Source organism: Polypterus senegalus, chromosome 14 (genome assembly GCF_016835505.1).
Source record: "Polypterus senegalus isolate Bchr_013 chromosome 14, ASM1683550v1, whole genome shotgun sequence".
Classification (NCBI taxonomy): Eukaryota; Metazoa; Chordata; class Cladistia; order Polypteriformes; family Polypteridae; genus Polypterus; species Polypterus senegalus.
In genome coordinates, this window is record NC_053167.1 from 110,896,855 (window position 1) to 110,918,528 (window position 21,674).

The 21,674-nt window shown below is 36.5% G+C and overlaps 2 protein-coding genes across 2 annotated transcripts in view; one reads left to right on the plus strand and one right to left on the minus strand.

Moving 5' to 3' along the window:
- The window catches only part of stxbp3 (syntaxin binding protein 3), a 64,579-nt gene extending 51,842 nt beyond the window's left edge, over positions 1-12,737 (plus strand). Inside the window, exons 6-19 of the mRNA XM_039735516.1 lie at positions 337-437; positions 961-1,106; positions 1,206-1,296; positions 1,390-1,514; positions 1,740-1,847; positions 2,249-2,306; positions 2,411-2,479; positions 2,779-2,859; positions 5,687-5,822; positions 6,199-6,305; positions 8,490-8,588; positions 9,286-9,371; positions 10,640-10,791; positions 11,868-12,737. Of these exons, the coding sequence (XP_039591450.1) occupies positions 337-437; positions 961-1,106; positions 1,206-1,296; positions 1,390-1,514; positions 1,740-1,847; positions 2,249-2,306; positions 2,411-2,479; positions 2,779-2,859; positions 5,687-5,822; positions 6,199-6,305; positions 8,490-8,588; positions 9,286-9,371; positions 10,640-10,791; positions 11,868-11,980 (1,472 nt within the window). The 3' untranslated portion in view covers positions 11,981-12,737. The remainder of the gene's footprint in view (positions 1-336; positions 438-960; positions 1,107-1,205; positions 1,297-1,389; positions 1,515-1,739; positions 1,848-2,248; positions 2,307-2,410; positions 2,480-2,778; positions 2,860-5,686; positions 5,823-6,198; positions 6,306-8,489; positions 8,589-9,285; positions 9,372-10,639; positions 10,792-11,867) is intronic.
- A 7,983-nt stretch (positions 12,738-20,720) lies between these two features.
- Positions 20,721-21,674, minus strand: part of LOC120514881 — a 97,022-nt gene continuing 96,068 nt past the window's right edge. Inside the window, exon 19 of the mRNA XM_039735508.1 lies at positions 20,721-21,185. Coding sequence (XP_039591442.1) covers positions 21,048-21,185 — 138 coding nt within the window. The 3' untranslated portion in view covers positions 20,721-21,047. The remainder of the gene's footprint in view (positions 21,186-21,674) is intronic.

Here is a 21,674-nt window from a genome sequence, read left to right on the forward strand (position 1 = left end):
GTTTTTAGTTGAAATGAACATCTTCCTTAGAGCATACACACACACGCGCTATATACATAATTTAGTCAATTCAGAGTCTCCAAGTAGCCTGGCTTGCACTTCCTTGGGATAGGGAAGGAATCTGGTATATCCACAAGAAAAATGCGATTATAGTGATAATTTGTAAACTACTTATAAATTTGTTGAAAGCCCAGTATTCAAATGCAGGTCCCAAGATTACAGAGGCCTTGGCTGTCAGCACTGAGCTTACTTCCTTGTGAGGATGCTAAATAACATGCTGAAATTTGTCACTTAAAAGCTGATTTTAAAAAAATCTGATTCTGAATTTTCTTCTAGATTGTCCTAACTCCCTCTTTAATAACTTGAAGACTTATTGTGCAAAATATATTAGGGTATGCAAGGAGATAAACGTTGCCTTTCTACCGTATGAATCCCAGGCAAGTTCTATAACCTATATATTCTTTCATATTTTCATTTTATAAAATAATATATTTTCAGCAATTCTTTGTATGTTTCCATGAATACACAATTTGCATGCCTTTAGAAGCAACCTTAATAAAATGAAGACAGACAGTATTCATTGTAGGTAAGATGAAGTAGTGGGTAAGGCTTTTTTTTTTTTTACACTGCAGACATTAAAAGTTGAGTCCCTACCCATGACTGACTGGGTGACCCTTAGCCAGTTAGTGCCTCCAGTATTAGAAATGTTAAGTGGAAGAAAATGTACTGCAAAGTGTTTTAGGCTGCTTTGTACAGAAAGAAACTAAATGAAATAGTGGATATTTTTTTATTGACAGTATTGTTCACTTTATGTATTCATTTGAACTTTTTTTGACCCTACAAAGTATTTACAGATTTGTTCTAAATGTCTCTGCTGAAGTGCACACATGTTTTAACATTGTAAAGAATTTACTTATTACTTTAGTTATTTTTAGTAATGCTACTTTTTTGATGTTACAGGTTTTCACTCTTGATTACCCAGACGCATTTCATAGTATTTATAGCATATATGGGATGGATAAAAATACCACTCTACAAAACATAGCATCACAGCTTGCCACATTTTGTGCTTGTTTAGATGAAAATCCTGGTGTTAGATATAGAAGGTAATATCTGCAGTTTTGTGTTTTCTAGTGAGCAATTACACTTTTTTAAATGTTGAGCATTTTTGTTTAGTTTACCCCTCCATTACCTTCTCTTCACAGAGAACCACTGGATAATGCTAAACATCTTGCTCAGTTGGTTGATGAGAAACTTGCTGAACATTATGAAATTGATGATAATAACAAGGGAAAGGTAATTTCTGTTTCCTGAGGATTGTTTTTGTTTCACTAAGCATAGTCATTTAAAGAAATATGTAATATTAAACTTTTTTTATTTCTTATTAAGGGGAAAACAAACACACAGCTTTTGATAATTGATCGAGGGTTTGATCCAGTTTCTGTTATCTTACATGAGCTGACATATCAAGCAATGGTTTACGATGTGATTCCAATTGAAAATGACACATACAAGTAAGAACTTTATTTTGAATTAGACTCTTCTTTTAACTAAATACTGGATTTTAAACACTTCTTATATTGCTTCCCTGCAGAATATGTTGTCTGTGATTCTTCATATACATTGTGTAAACACTGATACTTTCATGTAAATAGTAATGTCTGCTATTTTCTACCCAAATTTTAGCAATTCTGAAATCCAAGTATGCTGATGCTTTTTATTTTTTATTTTTTTTCAAGATACAAGACAAAAGATGGTGCATCAGGCAAAGAAAAACAGTGCATACTGAATGAGGATGATGAACTCTGGGTCAAACTGCGGCACATGCACATTGCAGAAGTTTCAGCGTACGTTAACACTCAGTGTGAGAGTTTTCTTTCTGAGATTGATGGATGGGGTTATGCAAATGGCCTGAAATTAAGATAATGTACAAAACTGAGTATACTTTACGTAATGAAATTAATTGTATAAGACAAGAGGTTTAGTACTCAGTTGAGTTAGCCTTCATCTCACTGATGCTTGTTTCCTAAACGTTTTGGAAATAGACTTGATTACGCTATGAATATTTGAACCCAAACTGGACAAAAAGCAATGAAAATGATGGAAGAAACATCCTTTGTATAAATGATGCAGAATTTTCATTGAGGGAGATTTTTTCTTTACATGTTCCTGAACAATTTATTATGCAAGTAGCTGCTTTGAATTTTTTTAATCTGATGAATAATTTTTTTTTTACTTTTTAATAAAGGCATATCCCTAAACTTGTTAAAGAAATATCTGCCAACAAAAAAGCCACAGATGGAAAGGTAAAATAATTAGTTACATGTTATTTACAAGTCATTATTTATATGCAGTAAGAAGAATGTGCTAGTAGGAGAGAAAAAATAATAATTTTCTATTTTGGCTATAGCATAATACAATAGGAGCCTTGTCTCAGCTAATGAAGAAGATGCCTGCGTTCCGTAAACAGATGGCTAAGGTATTGGAGGTTTACTTGATAATATTACAGTAGAATGTTTAGAAATGTGTTCTGTTTTTCTTGCATCATTATTTTGCCATTGCTTTCTAATACCAAAGGGCAATGAATATTATGGGAAGCTTGTATCATGACAGAGTATTTGCTGTAATGGATTATATCATTGCTTAAATGTTTGAAAGGATATTTAATAGAAGCTTAAGGTATTGATGTGAAGAATTAAAAATTATTTAAATACACTAAATAACAATTAAAAAAAATAATTGAAACTTAGTAAATAACATTCATATTTTTATTTTCAGCAAACAATACATGTTAGCTTAGCTGAAGACTGTATGGCAGAGTTTCAGAAAAAAGTGGAAAAGCTTTGCAAAGTGGAGCAGGTAAGATTATTAGAACTGTGCAATTTGTTCACTGATATAGTTACCGATGGTTTTAAGGGGAAGGTTCAGACATAGCTTAATATCTCTCATGAGTCCTAAATAAATCAAAGAGCCTTGCAGGGGTTCAGGGGTCTACCCCGGAGCCAGGCCTGAGTGCTTGTTGGCCAGGTGACCTAACTTCAGAAAGTATTTGGACCCACTCACTTTCTGCACACTTTGTTGAACTGTAGATTTAATATTAAATGAATAAATTTGACATTTTTGCCCAACAATCTACACTCCGTAACCTATAACAACAAAGTGAAAACATTTCTAGAAAGATTTGCAAAGTTATTAAAAATCAGCAACTGAAATCTCCCATTTGGGAGCATTGGCAGCAATTATAGCTTTGCGTCTCTGCAAGCTGTACACACTTGGTTTTGAGTAGTTCATTCCAGTCTTCCTGGCTGTTTTGTCAAACTCCACTATATTGGATGGTAAGTGTCTATAAACTGCCATCTTTAGTGCATTTAGGCTGGGGCACCCATAGAAAGTCAGAGCCTTGTCCGTAAGTCACTGCAATGTTGTATTTGCTGTATCCTTTGGGTCATTTTCATGCTGAAAGATGAACCATTCTAGTCTGAACAAAACCTGCTCCAGAGTGCACACGACTCAAAGATCTCTTTATATTTGGCTGCATTCATCCTTTCCTCAATTGTGACCGGTTTTTACTGCTGCTGAGAAGCACCCCCATAACATGATCCTGCCAACACCATACTTTACCAGAGGGATGGTATTGGGCAGATTATGAGCATGACATTGTCTTTGCCAGATATAGTGCTGTAGTTCTGCCCAGAGAGTTCAGTTTTTGTCTCATCAGACCAAACTGTTTTCCTTAGGCTCTCTAAGTCTTTTAAACTGTCATATGCCTTTTACTCAAGTGTCTCCTGTCTACCCACTTTATTACAAATGCTTGATTAATGGAGTTCTGCTTAGATGGTCATCCTTTCCAAACTGTTTTTACATCTCTGGAGTGGACTTTTGAAGCTCTGACTATTGGATTCTTAGTCACTTTCCCGACCAAGGCGCTTCCTGCCCAGATAACTCAGTCTGACCTGTTTGAAACTACAGTCAACCCTCGTTTATCGTGGTTAATCCGTTCCAGACTCTGCCGCGATAAATGAATTTCCGTAAAGTAGGATTCTTTATTAATAAATCGAATATTTTCGCAGTTAGAGCATAGAAAACCTGTTTACAACATTCTAAATAAATTTTATAACATTATTAGAGCCATCTAGACATGAAATAACACCCTTTAGTCAAATGTTTAAACTGTGCTCCATGACAAGACAGAGATGACAGTTCCATCTAACAATTAAAAGAATGCAAACATATCTTCCTCTTCAAAGAAGTGCGCGTCCAGAGCAGAGAATGTCAGAGAGAGAGACAGAGACAAACAAACAATTAAAAATTAATACATGCTGTTTGGGCTTTCAAGTATGCGAAGCACGGCACGGGAAGCATATCGTATATCATTGAGAAGGATTATTTAATGTGTAATATGTGCTCTGATTGGGTAGCTTCTCAGCCATCTTGCAATAGCGTCCCTTGTATGAAATCAACTGGGCAAAGCAACTGAGGAAACATGTACCATAAATCAAAAGACCCATCGTCCACAGAAATCCGCAAACCAGCAAAAAATATGTGATATATATTTAGATATGCTTACATTTAAAATCCGCGATAGAATGAAGCCGCGAAAGTTGAAGCGTGATATAGCGAGGGATCACTGAACTTTCATTTCACAATTATTGAGGTTACTGTGCTCCTATGGAACATTCAAATCTTCAGAAGTGATTTTATACCCTTGCCATAATCTATGCCTCGCAATAATTATATTGCAGATGTCTACTGAGAATAACTTCATGGCTTGGTTTTTGTCCTGACATAGAGTGTGAATTGTGAGAGCTTATATATACTGGTGTGTGCCTTCCTAAATTATCAATTCAGTTTCCTGCAGGTGGATGCCATTCAAGTTTTAGACATATCCCAGAGATAATTAAAGCAAACAGGATAAGCCTTGCCACAATTTGGAGTGCCACAGCAAAGGGTCTTAATACTAACATTAATGAGAGATTTCAGTCTTAGATATTTAATAAAGCCACAAGGCTTTCTAAAAATATGGTTTCATTTTGTATTCATGTTATAGAATGTAGATTGATGGGGTAAAGTGGCAAATTTATCCATTTAAAATAGAATCTGCAACATAATAATTAGTACCAAAAGTGAAAGGGGCCAAATACTACTTTGAATTCACTGTAGGTCCTTCAGGCTCATTCCTAAAAAAAAACGTGGAGAACCACCATTTCGTTTTGCCACTCGATATGTGAAGGATGAGGTTTAGAAGCAATACCAGCAGGGCAAAAGACAAGAATTTAACAGGGCCTCATACTTGAACTTGGTAATAGAAAATAGCTCTTAGGATGTGAACTGTAACCTCTAGTGTGGATTATATTGGAGCTTGTGCACAGGATTGAAAAATACCTGTTAGATATAATAGGAATCTCCTCTGTGCACAGCATTAACTTTGAAATCTGACCTCTTGATCATAGTTTCTCTTTTTCTCTCTCTTGCTGGGGTGTTTCCTCACAAGGAAGGCCACTGACAGGTGTGGGGATCTTTACAGGCTCCTGGCCGTGTGCCATACAGTTGGATAACTTTGGTTAGGATGGGTTTAACAATATAAATATTCATATATATGGTCCTTGAAGCATGATGGGATGTAGTTTGCTTTTTTAATAGGCATGTTTATAAAATTATTTATATGCCTCTCTTGTTTTGCAAATAGGACTTGGCTGTTGGAGCAGATGTAGAAGGTCAAAAGGTTAAAGACCCCATGAGAACACTCCTTCCAGTTTTGTTGCAGAATTACTCCACTTATGACAAGATAAGAGCGGTTTTGCTGTACATCTTCAGTTTAAATGGTGCATAGCTTTGAATCCCATCAGTTTTGCCCTTTTCTATTGCGACATTTTGTAAATAAATGATCTGAAAAGAATTTGAATATTTTATATTTGTCATTATATAGGTACTTTTATATTCTACTTTGAATACCAGATTAATCCAAAAAAGTTCACAATATAGTTTAGCTCTCTTAATGAGCAACAAGGGGGTCTTTTTGTATTGTAACTAATAACAAACTGCTGATTATTAATTGTAATAATGATTTCATTTTATCCCTGTGTTGTACTGGGTAGGCAAAATACTAAATATAGTAAAATGTTGTGCTGAAATATTGTTAGCGCTAGTGGAATTCTTGCCTGATTTTTTTTTTTTTTTTTTTTCCGCCTGTTTTAAAAGGAACAACTGAAGAGAATTTAAATAAACTTATTCAGCATATTAAAATTGAGGATGAAAGCAAAATCATTCTAAACTGGAAGGAGCTTGGAGTACCAATTCTTTCCTCTGTAAGTATTTTTGTTCATTTTTAAAACCTCTAACTCTCCTAAGAAATAACCTGTGGCTGCCTGTGCCTCCAAAAAGGTAGGTTAAGAAAATGGTTAAAAAAAAAAAAAGTGGATCTCGATTGTCAGTTGTTTGAAGCTTTAATCCAGACAGGCAACAGGTTTAAGTGGTACGCCTTTTTCAACATTTACAATACCTGTACTGCATGATTAATTCATTGAACAGACATCAAACACTAAAGGCATACTCCACCCTACAGTAATCTTTTGTTTTTTATGTTACTAACTCCATGTACATTGCAGTGATGGCGGAGAAAAGTTTTAATCTTGTGTTATCATGCTGAATGAAAATAATAAAGTTTCACTGGGCAACTGCAAATTTATTTTAAGAACATCCACAATACTCGTGTCAATAAAATCAAGTTTCAGGGAAACTCTCCTGTGAATGTCATTTGAACACTGTCACATGGGAACAAATGTGTTCCGTTTTTGTTCATGGGAGTGTTTTCTGAAGTGGCATATTTAACAATATTTTACAAACACTACATGTGCTTGGACCTTTGTCAGCATACGAGTGGATGACGTGACATTTGCGACACAAGTAAAGTGAGATGGATTCATGGGCATTTTTGCTACTGTTTACAGTTGTCTGTTGATACCAATCAAAAGTCATTCAGATCTGAAATACCCATTATCGGATTTTTTCCAGCAATAGTAGGTCTTTACATACATACATACATACATACATACGTACATGTTTTCTGATCTGTTTGTCCAGTTCAGGGTTATGGGAGATCTGTGCACTGCAGTGACTTTTATAGCTAAGACTAGAAAAGTCATGTGTTTCTATTAGTAGACAGTAGAGCTCTGCTTAAACTTTGTCCTGACAATTGGCTCCTTGATTGTTGAACTTTGCACACAGATGTATTGTATTTTATCTTCCAATTCTATTCACCTTTTTGAATGAGCTACTGGCCTTCTTGATTTACTTACTTTTGTGAAGGTGCTTTACAAAGCAGACAAAGGTGCAGTGATTTTATGATTTGCTATCCTTTTGCTGAAAATACACTTAACAATTCTTTCAACAATTTACATATTCCTTTAAACACATTAAATTGGATCTGCAGTTTCTAATTTTTCTGTAGGCATCTATCCATCCTTTTTCTGAATCCACTTTTTTCCACAGTAGTGTCTCAAGGAAACGGAACAATTTTTCCAGCAATTACTGGCAACCAGCATGTGTTAAATTACTAAGCTGTACTTTAGTGGTGTAGCAGGATCACACATACAGTACATAACTGTTGCACCAAGTGCTATGTACATTTAATGTTTATCAAATGAGAAAGAAAAGAATTTTAATTGGTATATTTTACTTAGGCATGAACTTTCATATCAGGAAAGTAATCCTGTTACACGTGGTGAATGTATGATATTTGCAGATGGTGAAATGTTTGTAGGTTATTATTATGTTGTGTGGATATGCCTTTGACTTCATTTTAATATATGATGAAGGATTTTACCCCCCAGGTGTATCATTATGTACAGATAAGGTCTTGATTTGTTTCATGTTTTTTATGTTTTGTATAGCACTCTTCACTGAGCACTGTGACAGGTTCTCAGGTAAAGCACATGGAAACATTTTACAAATTAATGAATGCAGAATTAATACACATAATGACACAGACTTGCTTGAATACACAGGAGAACCAAGTCATTTGAAACTGATTAACATAAATGGAAAATAACCATATGTGTTTGTTAATAAATGTTCAATATTTTTCATACTATAGTAAAATAAAGCCTAATTTATATATAAAGATAGGTCTTGGAACTAAAAATATAAATCACATATGATACAATGGAAAAACTTCATCAGAATATTGTCTAATGATTCTTTTTGATTTTCTTGTTTTATTTGTTCTGGGTTTTTTTTTTTCTTTTCATTTATCAATTTCTTCATGATAAACAATGGGACATTATAATGGTACAACTTTTAGCTTCTATTCTAGCAGATTCCAGTACTACTATGTGAAGTGGGGATTGAAGTAATTCAAATTAATTCTACATTCTGGTTAGAGGATTTCATGGTTAAACTATACAGGTTTCTAAAATGTATATGAAAACCCCTTATGTTTTAATTGCTGTTTTTAATTGTTAATTTCTTTACAAATTCTTCCCTTTCTCCAGTTGAATTACCAGACACGTAAGACACAGAGAAGAGATCGCTCTCAAGAAGAAACTTATCAGCTTTCTCGGTGGACGCCTGTTATTAAGGATATAATGGAAGTGAGTAGTTTATTCACATCAGTTATAAAGCTTCATGACTCTAATTTAAAGACATTTAGAGAAAGTTAGGATTATTTAAATTTATTTCTAGTACATTTCCTCTTCTAACATTGGACCCAAGACAGGAATATCGCCTGGACAGGACGTATCATAGAGTGATTGCATTCCTACTTGACGAAGTTCACTATTTAACAATTTCATGTGTCATGTGTAACTCAAAAGGGAACATTAGAGAAGGCATTTGCTACAGTTGTTCAATTTTTTGGCTCTATCTGCATAATTTAGGAGATGTAAATCGAAATACAGAAGTAAAAACTGTTAAAACAGTTAATATTTTACCAAAGTTCTAATGGCTTTGATTTTACTATTAATGTAAAAACACTGGCTGAATGCAGTTTCTATTAATTATCTTGTGAAATACTATATGTACATGTGTATATATAATACTACTTTAAAATGTCCTATGCAAAAGTCAAGATTTACTCAGTATTGTAATTTTAGTTTAAAAAATGAAGATGGTGTTCTTTGCTCATATGTTAAACTCAATGGAATGGAAGCAGCAACTGAAATGTTTGGCTGAGGCAATCTTGCCTTAAACATACAATGTTATCATGCTTTAAATCTAACGAGATTCATAGTGCTGTGTCTGTGGTTCTGTGGTTATGGTTAGCTCATGATGTTGTTAAAATGTTGGCAGGATGCTACTGAGAACAAGCTGGACTCCAAAGAATGGCCACACCAGTCTGAGTGTCCGGCAGCTTACAATGGCTCTGGAGCTGTAAGGTAGGCTTCAAGATGGGACTGATTACCAAGAACTGACCCTCAACATCTCACTGTAGAAGTACACAAGATGTTTAGGAGTTGAGTAATTGTGTCACTTTTTAGGCTTTGAACATTTAACACTGAAAGACATACTTCTGTAACTCTTTGGAGGCTGATTTTCTTTTTTAGTCAAGGCTGTAGGAAGATTTCAATAAAAAAAAAAAAACAGATTTATTTTTATTAATCAAATTGAAGAAAAGCTACAGCTAACAGCTGAGCACTCTGTAAAAGATCATTTAGAAGTTTATGTACGTATTGTTCAAAGCAAATAACTTGCATGCATTCTTAATTCACAGTTTGCAACGTTGACGTGTTTTGTTTTGTCTTGCGCTGCAGACTTCTCCTTGTACCGTTTCCTCCTCATTTTCATAGGTGACTGGAAAATGAAGAAATGGGAATGTTTTGATATCTCTTGGGGAGAGTAAAAAAAATATTCTGCATATGTGCTTGTCTCCATATTCGGCACTCTCCAGAAGAATAACCAAGTTGCTCATAGTTTGTGTCCATCAAGACCCCAATATTTTTTTGTTCTTTTCTTAAATCTGGTAACTAAGATGATTGCCTTAGCTGTAGTCATAGGAATGGAATTAATACAGTGAGATCTTATTCAGCATGCTTAGTGTCACTTTCTTCTGATGGTTCAAAATCTCATCTTACAGTATAGTAATGCAGAATATCAGAATACCCTGAAATGCAAGGGAGTCTGTTGATCGTGTGGTCTTCGCTGCCGTTTACTGGATAAAACCAAACTATACAGTCTAAGCTACATTTTTTCAAAGTTTAGCCATCTACTGCTTAATGACAACTTTTGTCCACACCCGGCTTTTTTTACCCTTAATGTTGACAGGTTACTGTGATACCTGTCTTCTGTCCTTTATTTCGACTGTTGTTAACACATGCTTTGAAAAAATTAAATCAGTTGAAATTAGCAAAATTCAAGCTGTCCATTAATGTTTTATCCGGATTATTCAAAATAGTGATTAGCACGGTTTTGTTTTTAATTTTGCAGTCCCCACTGCCTTTCTTTAAAAAAAAAAAAAGTAAATATCATTTTGATCAGTATATTCTGCAGTGCCCAAAGTTTCAGACTTTTTTTAAGAAATTAATTTATAGCTTTATAAGACTATCTTAGTTTTAACCAAGCGAGTGCTGGTGTTGTTGAACACTGTGTGCTTCCTGGTGACATCAGCTGATCTCTCTTTATCAGCCCTCTCCTTTTCTTCTTACAGTGCTCGGCAAAAATATAATAAGCCCAGTAGTACAGATGATAGAAGAAGTGGTTCAAGGCTTATAGTCTTTGTAATTGGAGGCATCAGCTACTCTGAAATGAGGTGTGCATATGAAGTGAGCCAAGCGTCAAAGTCATTTAAGATCTACATTGGTGAGTAAAGACTTTAATTTTGATTCTCATTTATACAGAGAGAATGTTATCACTTGTATGAAAACAGCAGGATTCTACAGTGTGAATTCAGTGAATCCTATATAGTACCATGAAAAAGTGTTAAACCGCTAAGCCTTTTTCATATAAATGATTGGCACAACATGAGATGTTAATTGATTTTGAGTGTAATTTTATTTGATTTCCAAAATAAATAAATAAATATTAAAATAAAACATTAAAAAATAAATTCTAAAAACTGAAATGTGCACAGTTTCGGAATGCTTTAAGACTTTTTCTTGTCAGCAGTTTTTGATTTGGCAAGGTGTACATGGCACATTGCAGGTGTACATGTACATTGCAGATCAGCTAGATTATTGCATGTTTAGAATGTGAGAAAATGTTACTTTTACATTACGTTTATTTTAATGTTTCACCAGGCGTATTATGCTTACTGCTACATTATATGTATTTGTACTAAGTGTATGTTTGATGGCTGTATTCTTTCTTAATGTGTTGTAATGTTATGTCTTGGTCTCTCTGTATAAACCTGCTGACAACAAATTTCCCTCTTGGCCCAAATAAATTAAAAATGTGAACTCCGTTTTGGGAATGACTACTTTGTCAAGGCACTGCCCTTCAGTTCTGTATGCAGGCACCTGACAGTCACGTCTGTATACAGATAATGAAAGAAAGAATAAGCAAGACGTGACTGAATCAGAATTCATGTTTAGTCGTCCAAATACTGTTGACCTCAAAATGAAATTACTGTGTAGTTTGTCTAGTTATGGGGTGGATATGAGTGAGGTTAAAGATTCTAAATAAGTAGGTTGTTGCTATTTTAGTTTTAGGGGAAAAGTGTACATTTAAAAGGTGGTTATAACTACTGACTTTAAGAAAAAAGAAAATAATTTCATTCATTTAACATTCTGCCTGTTTGTAAGTAACCCATCAAAAATACTATAGTTGGACTCAATATCTGTATGTTGCCAACTCTTCTGTTTTTGCACTTACCAAGCTTCATTATTTGGTGATTTATCAAAATTCCTGAATTCTTTCTGTTTTATTTTCCCCTACAGGGTCCACGCATATTATAACTCCTAAACATATCCTGGATGACATGCAGTCACTAAGCAAATCCAAAGTCCCAATGGACACGTTTGAAGTTTACGAAGAAGAATCGAAAGTTTAACATACAATCGATGATCAAACTGAATTTTGATTTCAAGGTTAATATTCAAGTTAAAGGTCATTTATTTTAAAAACTATGCAAGTGCTTTTATAGTTTTTTACATTGTATTTTAATATCCATAGCATTCCATATTTTAACATGCTTAAAAGAATCAAAAACTTTCAAGTTATCAGTATTTTCAGGCACTGCCTTAAACAGAACAATGTGCAGGTGAAATATTTGCATTTTCCTTGTGGTCAACACTGGCACCTACTGTAAATAACATTTTCTTTACATAACTAATGTATATAAATTAGTCTGGTCAACCAAGCTTGTATTTTGTGTAGCAATGACATAATTCACATCTTTTGATATGGATTTGTCCCTACTGACCTCCTGAATTTGTGTAATCACAGAGAAATTCAAGATATTAATGACCTTGTATATTATAACAAAAAAAAAGTGCATCTTCAGCTGAGAGTTTATTATCAATGACGCTTTAGTTTGCACTAAATGAGATTTAATTAATTTTAAAATATACTGTATTGCTAACTATAAGAGCTCTAATTTTGTAAACATGTGCTTATTGGTTTCAAATGTACACTTGTGTAATGTAAAATGATAATTATTTATCATAACCTCAATTGACAAATAAAATTATTATATCAGCTAGGGGTGAATTCATTTGTATGAGGTTGGTAGAATGTAAAATAATTTCATGTTCGCATCAAAATATTTTTATCTTCTGATTATATAAAGATTGAGCAACTTTAACTTAGTCAGCATTTTCTTTTTTAATTTGTCACCTGTGTACTTTGTGTCTAAGAGATGTGCCTTCATGTTTTATTTATGTTCATGACCGGTGACACAAAGTCAATAAAACTCCGCCTTTGTGGTACTACAGTATGTGAAAATGCAAAGCACTAACCGAACACTCGGCCTTAAGTGTCTTTAAAGTGCTCGCTCAATGCTGTGTCATAAGGAGTCTTTTTAACCTGATTCTGGCAACTCGTTTTAGGTGCCCTGGACTATTGATTGACCATCCTACCCTGTAGTAGAGATGATTAGAATAGATGAAATTAATGTTATTTTTAGGGGATGTAAACAAACCATACCCTAAAAGGAGAGTAAAGTCCGCTGAAGTAGATTCATACATAGATGGCAGGGTACACAGCACTTTATTTCTCCCGAGGGGAATTTTACAGAAGCTTAAAATTGACTTAAAGCACATGGCAGTGTTCAAATTTGTACAAAAATAAGACCTTTTGTTATGACACTTAATTCAAAGTCATGCAGTCGCTGGAAAGGGGTGTGTGGTGCTCCTGATGTCTATGCAAAAGGATGAAGGTCTAAGTCTATAGAGTCCTGGTGCTTACTGTCTTGCTATATGGTTGTGAGACATGGACGCTATCTAGTGATCTGAGATAAGGACTGGACTCCTTGGGTACCGCTGATTTGACTTTGTGTCGAATGAGCGGTTGCTCATGGAGTCCTGAATGAGGCACATTACCTGCATTGTGATGGAGCGTCAGTTACGGCACTTATGGCCATGTGGTGCAATGGGTGATTCGGCTCACAGGATCCTCATTGTTGAGGACCCAAGTGGCTGTACCAGGCCAAGGGGATGCCCACATAACACCTGGCTTCTGCAGATTTCCAGAGGTTGGGACTGGACCGCATGTCTGTCTGGGGATTGCCAACCAGGATCCTGAGCTGTTTTGTCATGTGGTGGGTGCGGCAGCGCGCTATATACCAGTGCATGCTCCCCAACCTGACCTGAACCTGAAAATTATAATTTGTGAAAATATAAGTCACAAAGTTTAATCCCAAGTAGAAATTTAGGGCACTTCTACAAATTTTAAACACAAACATGATCTCCTTAATCTTATTACCACAAGTTTAAATAATATCATACCTCGAGTTTTCACTTTTCTAAACAAACCTATTTTGATGATGGGATAGTGAGTCTCATATATTAACAACTAGCAAAATACCTGCGCTTCACAGTGGAGAAGTAGCGTGTTAAAGAATTAATGAATAAATAAATATATATACATACACACTGCCTGGCCAAAAAAAAGTCGCCACCAAAAAAAAAAAAAGGGTCTCACACTCTAATATTTCGTTGGATCACCTTTAACTTTGATTACGGCACGTGTTCCCTGTGGCATTGTTTCAATAAGCTTCTGCAATGTCACAAGATTTAGTTCCATCCAGTGTTGCATTAATTTTTCACCAAGATCTTGCATTGATGATGGTAGAGTCTGACTGCTGCGCAAAGCCTTCTCCATCACATCCCAAAGATTCTCAATGGGGTTAAGGTCTGCACTCTGTGGTGGCCAATCCATGTGTGAAAGTGATGTCTCATGCTCCCTGAACCACTCTTTCGCAATTTGAGCCTGATGAATCCTGGCATTGTCATATTGGAATATGCCCGTGCCATCAGGGGAAAAAAAAATCCATTGATGGAATAACCTGGTCATTCAGTATATTCAGGTAGTCAGCTGACCTCATTCTTGGAGCACATACTGTTGCTGAACCTAGACCTGACCAACTGCAGCAACCCCTGATCATAGCAGTGCCCCCACAGGCTTGTACAGTAGGCAACAGGCATGATGGGTGCATCACTTCATCTGCCTCTCTTCTTACCCTGATGCAGCCCTCACTCAGGAACAGGGTAAATCTGGACTCATCAAACCACATGACCTTCTTCCATTGCTCCAGAGTCAAATCTTTATGCTCCCTAGCAAGTTGAAGCCTTTTTTTTGGGTTTGCCTCACTGCACTGATTAGTGGTTTTCTTACGGTACACAGCTGTTCAGTCCCAATCCCTTGAGTTCCCTTCACATTGTGTGTGTGGAAATGCTCTTACTTTCACTATTAAACATAGACCCGAGTTCTGCTGTTGTTTTTCTACGATTTGATTTCACCAAACGTTTAAGTGAACGCTGATCACGATCATTCAGGATTTTCCTCTAAGACAATGGGTCCCCACTATCCTTCCAGTTTTTAATAATGCGTTGGACAGTTCTTAACCCAATTTTAGTAGTTTCTGCAATCTCCTTAGATGTTTTCTCTGCTTGATGCATGCCAATAATTTGACCCTTCTCAAACAGACTATCATCTTTTCCACGACCACAAGATGTGTCTTTCGACATGGTTGTTTAAGAAATGAGAAGCAACTCATTGCACCGGTTGGGGTTAAATAACTTGTTGCCAGCTGAAAGATAATCGCCCATGCAGTAATTATCCAATAGGAGGCTCGTACCTATTTGCTTAGTTAAATCCAGGTGGCGGCTTTTTTTTTTTTGGCCAGGCAAAATACATATATACACACATACATATACATACACATATATAAACATATATATACACATATACATACTGTGGCATCGGGGGCTGGTGCCTGACAAGGACGCCCAGGAGGACCGGAGGAGGGCTTGTGCCTCCTCCAGACCGTGAGGGGGCGTCTGCCCTGGTTATGTTGGGGGCCTCGGGTAAAGGGCTTGAAAGCCTAGTCCTGTAGGGACCCGTGGCCACCGCCAGGCAGCGCCCTGGTGCCTGAATATAACTGGAGCCCAGCACTTCCGCCACACCAGGAAATGCTGGGGGGAAGACAGGGGACACTCGGACGGCTTCTGGGTGCACAGCCGGCACTTCCGCCACACTGGGGCGTGTCTACGGAGGAGGGCCGGGAAGCAGCTGGAGCCCATCCGGGTTCCTATTTAAGGGGCCGCCTCCCTTCAGTCGAGGGTGGAAGTCGGGTGGAAGAGGACAGAGCTAGAGAGAGGACAGGAGGCGGCCAAGAGTGAGGCACAAACTTTTTTCACGTTGTCATTATGTCAGTTTGTTTGTCCTTCTCCACTTTAAACCCATCTGGAAGAACTCCAAACACAGCTGTTGTGATGGGTTAGGAAGGATTGTGAGTCCAAGGCTGTCTGAAAGGTAATTAAAAATTTTGGTCCAGAATGATGTTAATTTGGTGCAGGCCCAGAACATGTGACCCAGTGAAGCTGGGACTTGATTGCAGCGAGCCTGCCAAATTTCAGCCTTCTACCTACACGGAAGTTGGAGAATTAGTAATGAGTCAGTCAGTCAGTGAGGGCTTTGCCTTTATTAATATACTGTAGATTACACTATTTGGTAGTTTAAGATTGAGGGACAAAACAACAAATGACATTACAGGCTGCTGAGGTTGGATCTACCTAAATTGCCCTGGAAACATTTTGAGAGTTTTAGTTTAGACAGATGTGCTCGATATATAATTTTGAGTTGAATAATTGTATGCTGTTGCATATGGAGCTCCCTGGAGTGAATTCTCTGCATTGCTAGTGAATTCTTTTGCCACTCCTTTTCTGATATATTAATTGAGAGATCTTTTCCCAGTGTCCTCTTGGATCTTTGAAAGGGAGGGACTGTAAAATAATTTTATATATTGCAGAGATGGTGTCTAAGTCCTTGAGATTGAGCAATATTTTTTCCAGCATGGATGAGGGTGCAAGATGAGGAAAATCAGGAAGGTTCTGTTTAACAAAGTTCCTAATTTGAAGATAGTGAAAGAAATGTGTAGCTGGAATGTTAAATTTGGAATGTAATTGTTCATAGGATGCAAAGACGTTGTCTATATAAAGATCTCTAAGCAAGTTGATCCCAAATTTTTCCAGATATTAAAAACTGCATATGTTTGCCAAGGTTGAAAGAGGTGGTTCTCTTGCAGAGGTGCCACATATAAAAGCTTCTCCATCTTAAAATGCTTTCTACATTGGTTCCATATTCTAAGTGAGTGAAGCACAATTGGGTTATTAGTATATTGCGATAACTTGCATTTATTGGGGCACAGAGCAGGAATATAAAGAAGTACTGCAGGATTTTACTTCTATTGGGACCAGCCTGTGTATGTTCATCTATTTGTGTCCAGGTTTTATAGCTTGTATGTTTGCTGCCCAGTAATAAAACTGGAAGTTAGGTAGAGCCATGCACCTTCTGCCTTTTGTCTTTGTAGGGTCGCTCTTTGATACGTGGATGTTTTGAGTTCCAAATAAATGAGGTTATTGTTGAATCTAATTGCTTAAAAAATGATTTATTGATGTATATTGGAATGTTTTGAAATAAAAAGGAGCTTAGGAAGAATATTCATCTTAACAGTGTTAATTCTTCCAGCTAGAGTGAGATGAAGGGTTGACCATCTATGCAAGTCTTGCTTAATTTTTTCCATGCAGACGCAAAATTTTGTTGATAAAGAGCTTTATGTTTACTTGTGATGTTTACCCCAGGTATTTAAACTGTTCTGCAATGATAAAAGGTAGGGTGTCTAATCTAATATTATATGCTTGAGAATTCACTGGAAAGAGTACACTTTTATTCAGATTAATTCTGAGACCAGAGATCTTTTGAAATTCTGTGAGTGCTGTTAAGACTGCAGGCACAGAATTTTGTGGGTCTGATATATACAGTACCATATCATCTGCATATAGAGAAATTTTCTGTTCCAGTCCTTCTCTGATAATCCCCTTTATCTGATCAGTATTTCGACAGTGTATTGCCAGTGGTTCAATGGCATTGCAAACAATAGCGTGACAAGGGCATCCTTGTCTGGTACCACGCTCTAGTTTAAAGTAGTCTGAACAAATGTTGATACAAACTGAAGCTTCTGGATTGGTATACAGTAATTTGATCCATGCACAAATGTTCGGGCCAAACCCAAATTTCTCCAATGTAGTAAAAAGGTATTTCCATTCAATCATGTCAAATGCTTTTTCTGCATCCAATGATAATAATATTTCTGGGGTGTTTGATTTAGTTGGTGAGTATATTACATTAAACAGGTGCTGAAGATTTGAAGATAAGTGTCGACCCTTGATAAATTCAGTTTGATCTTGTGATATTACCGAGGAGAGCACTTTCTCCATCCTTCTAGCTATGATTTTGAGAGTATTTTAACGTCATTATTCAAAGTGAAATTAGTCTGTATGATGCACATTGTAATAAGTCTTTATTTTGGTTTGGAAAAACTGATTAATGCTTGGTGAAAAGTTTGAGGAAGAGTTTGATTGTCTCTGGCTTCTGTAAATGTTGCTAATAGGAGGGAGCTAGCTGAGCGAGAATTTCTTATAAAATTCTGCAGGGTAGCCATCAGGGCCTGCTGCTTTCCCCTTGAAGTGACTTTATAGCATCTAGTAATTCTGATAATGCCAGAGGTTTATCAGTTCCTCCACACTAAAAGTATCTATTTGTGGTATCTGTAATGTATCCAGAAATGCATTAGATTGTGTGTTGTCTTCTTTAAACTCAGTAGAATATAAGGATTTATGGTAGTCTCTAAATGTATGCATTATATTTTTGTGGTCGGATGATTTTGTCTCCATTCATGCTGGTGATTACTGGGATTGTGTTGCGGACTTCTTGCTTGTGAATTTGTTGAGCTAAAAGCTTATTAGCTTTCTCTCCATGTTCATAGTAATGATGTCTGGATTTATAAATTAGTTGTTCAGTTTCTTTAGTTGTCAAGAGGTTTAGTTCTGAATGCAGAGCCTGCCTTTTCCTATGTAGAGCCTCGCTTGGAAGCCTGGCATGTTCTTCATCTATTCTAGTAATTTGCTTTTTAGCTCTGCTACTTTCTTGGTTTCTAATTTATTTCTGTGGGAAAGATATGAGATAATCTGTCCTCTTAAGAAGGCCTTAAGAGTTTCCCAGAGTATTCCTGCAGAAATCTCTGAGGATGTATTTGTCTCTAGGAAGAAACTGATTTGTTTGGATATAAATTCTGTACAATTCACGTCTGCTAATAGAATTGGGTTGAGATGCCATCTGCGAGGTGAGTGTGTGGGGCATAGTAACTTTAGCTCCAAGATCAGAGGTGCATGGTCAGAAATAACAATAGCATCGTATTTGCAAGATTTAATCGTAGGCAAGAAATTATCATCTATAAAGAAATAATCAATTCTTGAGTAGCATTGATGTACTGGTGAGTAGAAACAATATGTTCTTGAGTTTGGGTTTTAAAACCTCCAGGGGTCTGATAAGTTGTGATCAGTTATAAACTTTGTAATTATCTTTGCAGTGTTAGATGTCGTCCCCTGTGATAGAAGTCCTATCTAAGAGTGGATTTAAAACACAATTAAAGTCCCCATCCATTATAATTTTATGAGTGTTCACATTGGGAATGGATGCAAATAAATTTTGTATAAATTCCTTATCATTGACATTAGATGCATAAAAGCATTTATCAAAATCATTTTACAGTTAGATAAGTTGCCCACGACAATCACATATCTCCCTTCAGGATCCAATACTACATCTGATGCTACAAATGATACTGTTCTATGTATAAGAATTCCCACACCTCTAGTTTTCTTTGTAAAGCTAGAATGTAACATTTGGCCAGTCCAGTCCTTTTGCAGCCAGAAATGAACTAGTTTGGAGTGGATAATAATGGTGCAGTGGTGCTCCCAAGAACTAGAGAAGCGTCTGCCATCTATTGGGGGCAGATTATTGTGCTCCAAACAGTGACCTGAGGAATAAGGCAAGTAATTGTAACCACTGTGCCGATGCACCACCTCCCTCGGAGAAAATTAAAAATAGTTGAATATCAGAAAGGTAACATTTCTTTCAGAAAGTAGCAACAGGAGCGGGAGGCATGGCTTCACTGAGTCTTGAGTAGGGACTTGCCTCTCTCAAACCAAAATGTTTTTATTTTTTTTTCCCCCCTAACACACTCACTTCATTGTCACTGCTACCAAATAAGCGTAATGTTAAAAGCATGTGGATTCTTCACTGTTTGCATCAACTGCACAGAACACTGGGTAATACTATTAAATGAGTAGGCTCACATATTGCACACAGATTACAAAAAGGTGTTATCTTTAAGGCAGGCACAAATACACCACCACTTTTCAAGTTTCCTTCTATGTGCACATCTTGTGTTTAAATGTATTTTCATGTATTCCACTAATTTTTAGAATACACGTAAAAACAATTCTTATTGATTCCATAGAAGAGAATTCATCCAAGTATGCTTCTAGGATCAGTGTCATATAATCAAGTTGACTGGCTGTGCCATTTCATATTGGCTGCTGCAGCTCTGTGATGTCATATTGGCCTTGCCAACTATCCTGATCTAAGCCGACGGCACAGTGAATGTTTAAGAACAAATTCAGTTAAATAAAGCCACCATCCAACCCAGAAAAATTCACTGCAAAAAGCACTTTGGCAGTTTTCAGCAATCACCACCACTGGTTGATATCTCGTTTAGTAAAGCAACTGTAAGTGTTGTCTGTATAAATGACGATTATCCTTGAATTTGTGCCATTAATGGTACAGATGTAGTTAGATGGCAAGGAGTGGCAGTGATTATTTGATAACCTGACACAATGGCATTTTCAATCTATGGGCTGTAGAATTTTAAAAACCAGTAATATAACGCACATCTAGATTTTACCTTAGCACCTCTAACTAACGACACTATAAATAGTTCGTTATTTCTATTTTGTAAATCTCTCACAATTCAAACCACTCAAAACTCAACTTTTAGCAGAGACACAAAGAAACTCCCCTTTGATTTTTCAACTCGAAGACTGTAAAATAAAAATAAAAATTGAGATGCCTGAGTGAAAGAGTTTTTCATAGAAAATCTCCCCAACATTCATACAAATAGCAGGCATTCTTGATTACTCAGCGCCTCATGCTAACTTGTGTGTTTTGGTTGTCAGTACGTGAGGATTCATTAGAGAACATTATAGAATAATTTAACATTTTGAAAAAGGCAGAAAATAAATGTTTTAATAAATTTACTGTATGCATACATAATTTAATGAATGAAAACTTACATATGAACATACATAACCTGTAAATATGTTTAAAGACATAGCCACCCAAATACGATGCACTAAATGTATCCGAGTCTAATGTGGGGACCACTTGCCCAAGGCCAAGCTCTGTTAGGGTGTCATCCACATTCCTTCTTGTTCGGATGATGTGGACTGTGCTGTACTTTACAGTCTCTTATAAAAGCTGTTGTCCACTAAGTTACAAGAGCAATCGTCATCTTTGCACAACTCTGAATTTTTTGCTCTGGTAGCCCAAGATAACCGTCAAAAGCCTTGCATTTTTCTGTAAGTCTCAGTTCTGGACAGTTCAGCAGAGAGAATTTTTGCCATCCTTTCAGTTGTCTTCTTCATGCTTTCTGCGGCCTCTATGGCTCTGTTTAGCGTTTTGTCAAGGTCTGCACTCTGTGGGAGGGGAAGATGCAGATACAAGCACCATGATCATCATTACCCAAAAATTACCTCTACACGTTTTAATGTCATGGTATTTATAGACTCCTTTCTAAAGTATTTCTGCACTAATTGGCCAACTTTTATAAAGAGGGTCTACACACAGTTTTACAAACTAATTACTTTCGTACCATCTTACATCTTGACATTCAAATACAACTTCAATAGTAAATACAACTTCTACAGCAAATAAACTAAAACAATTGCATTTCTAAGAAAATGTTAACGTACTGTCAGGATTTATTTGATGAACTAAGAAAATGTTGCATTTGCAAAAGTTTAGGGTTGTGATGGGACTGGAGGGAAGGTTTCCTTCTGATGGCCCTTCCTTGAAGGCCATGTCCATGTAAGAAACACGGCACAGCACAGCAGTGCCCCACCAGTCTTTTCTTGGCTATGAAGGGTCCCTTGCAGACTAGTGTGAGGAGGTCTTGCTCTTCTTCT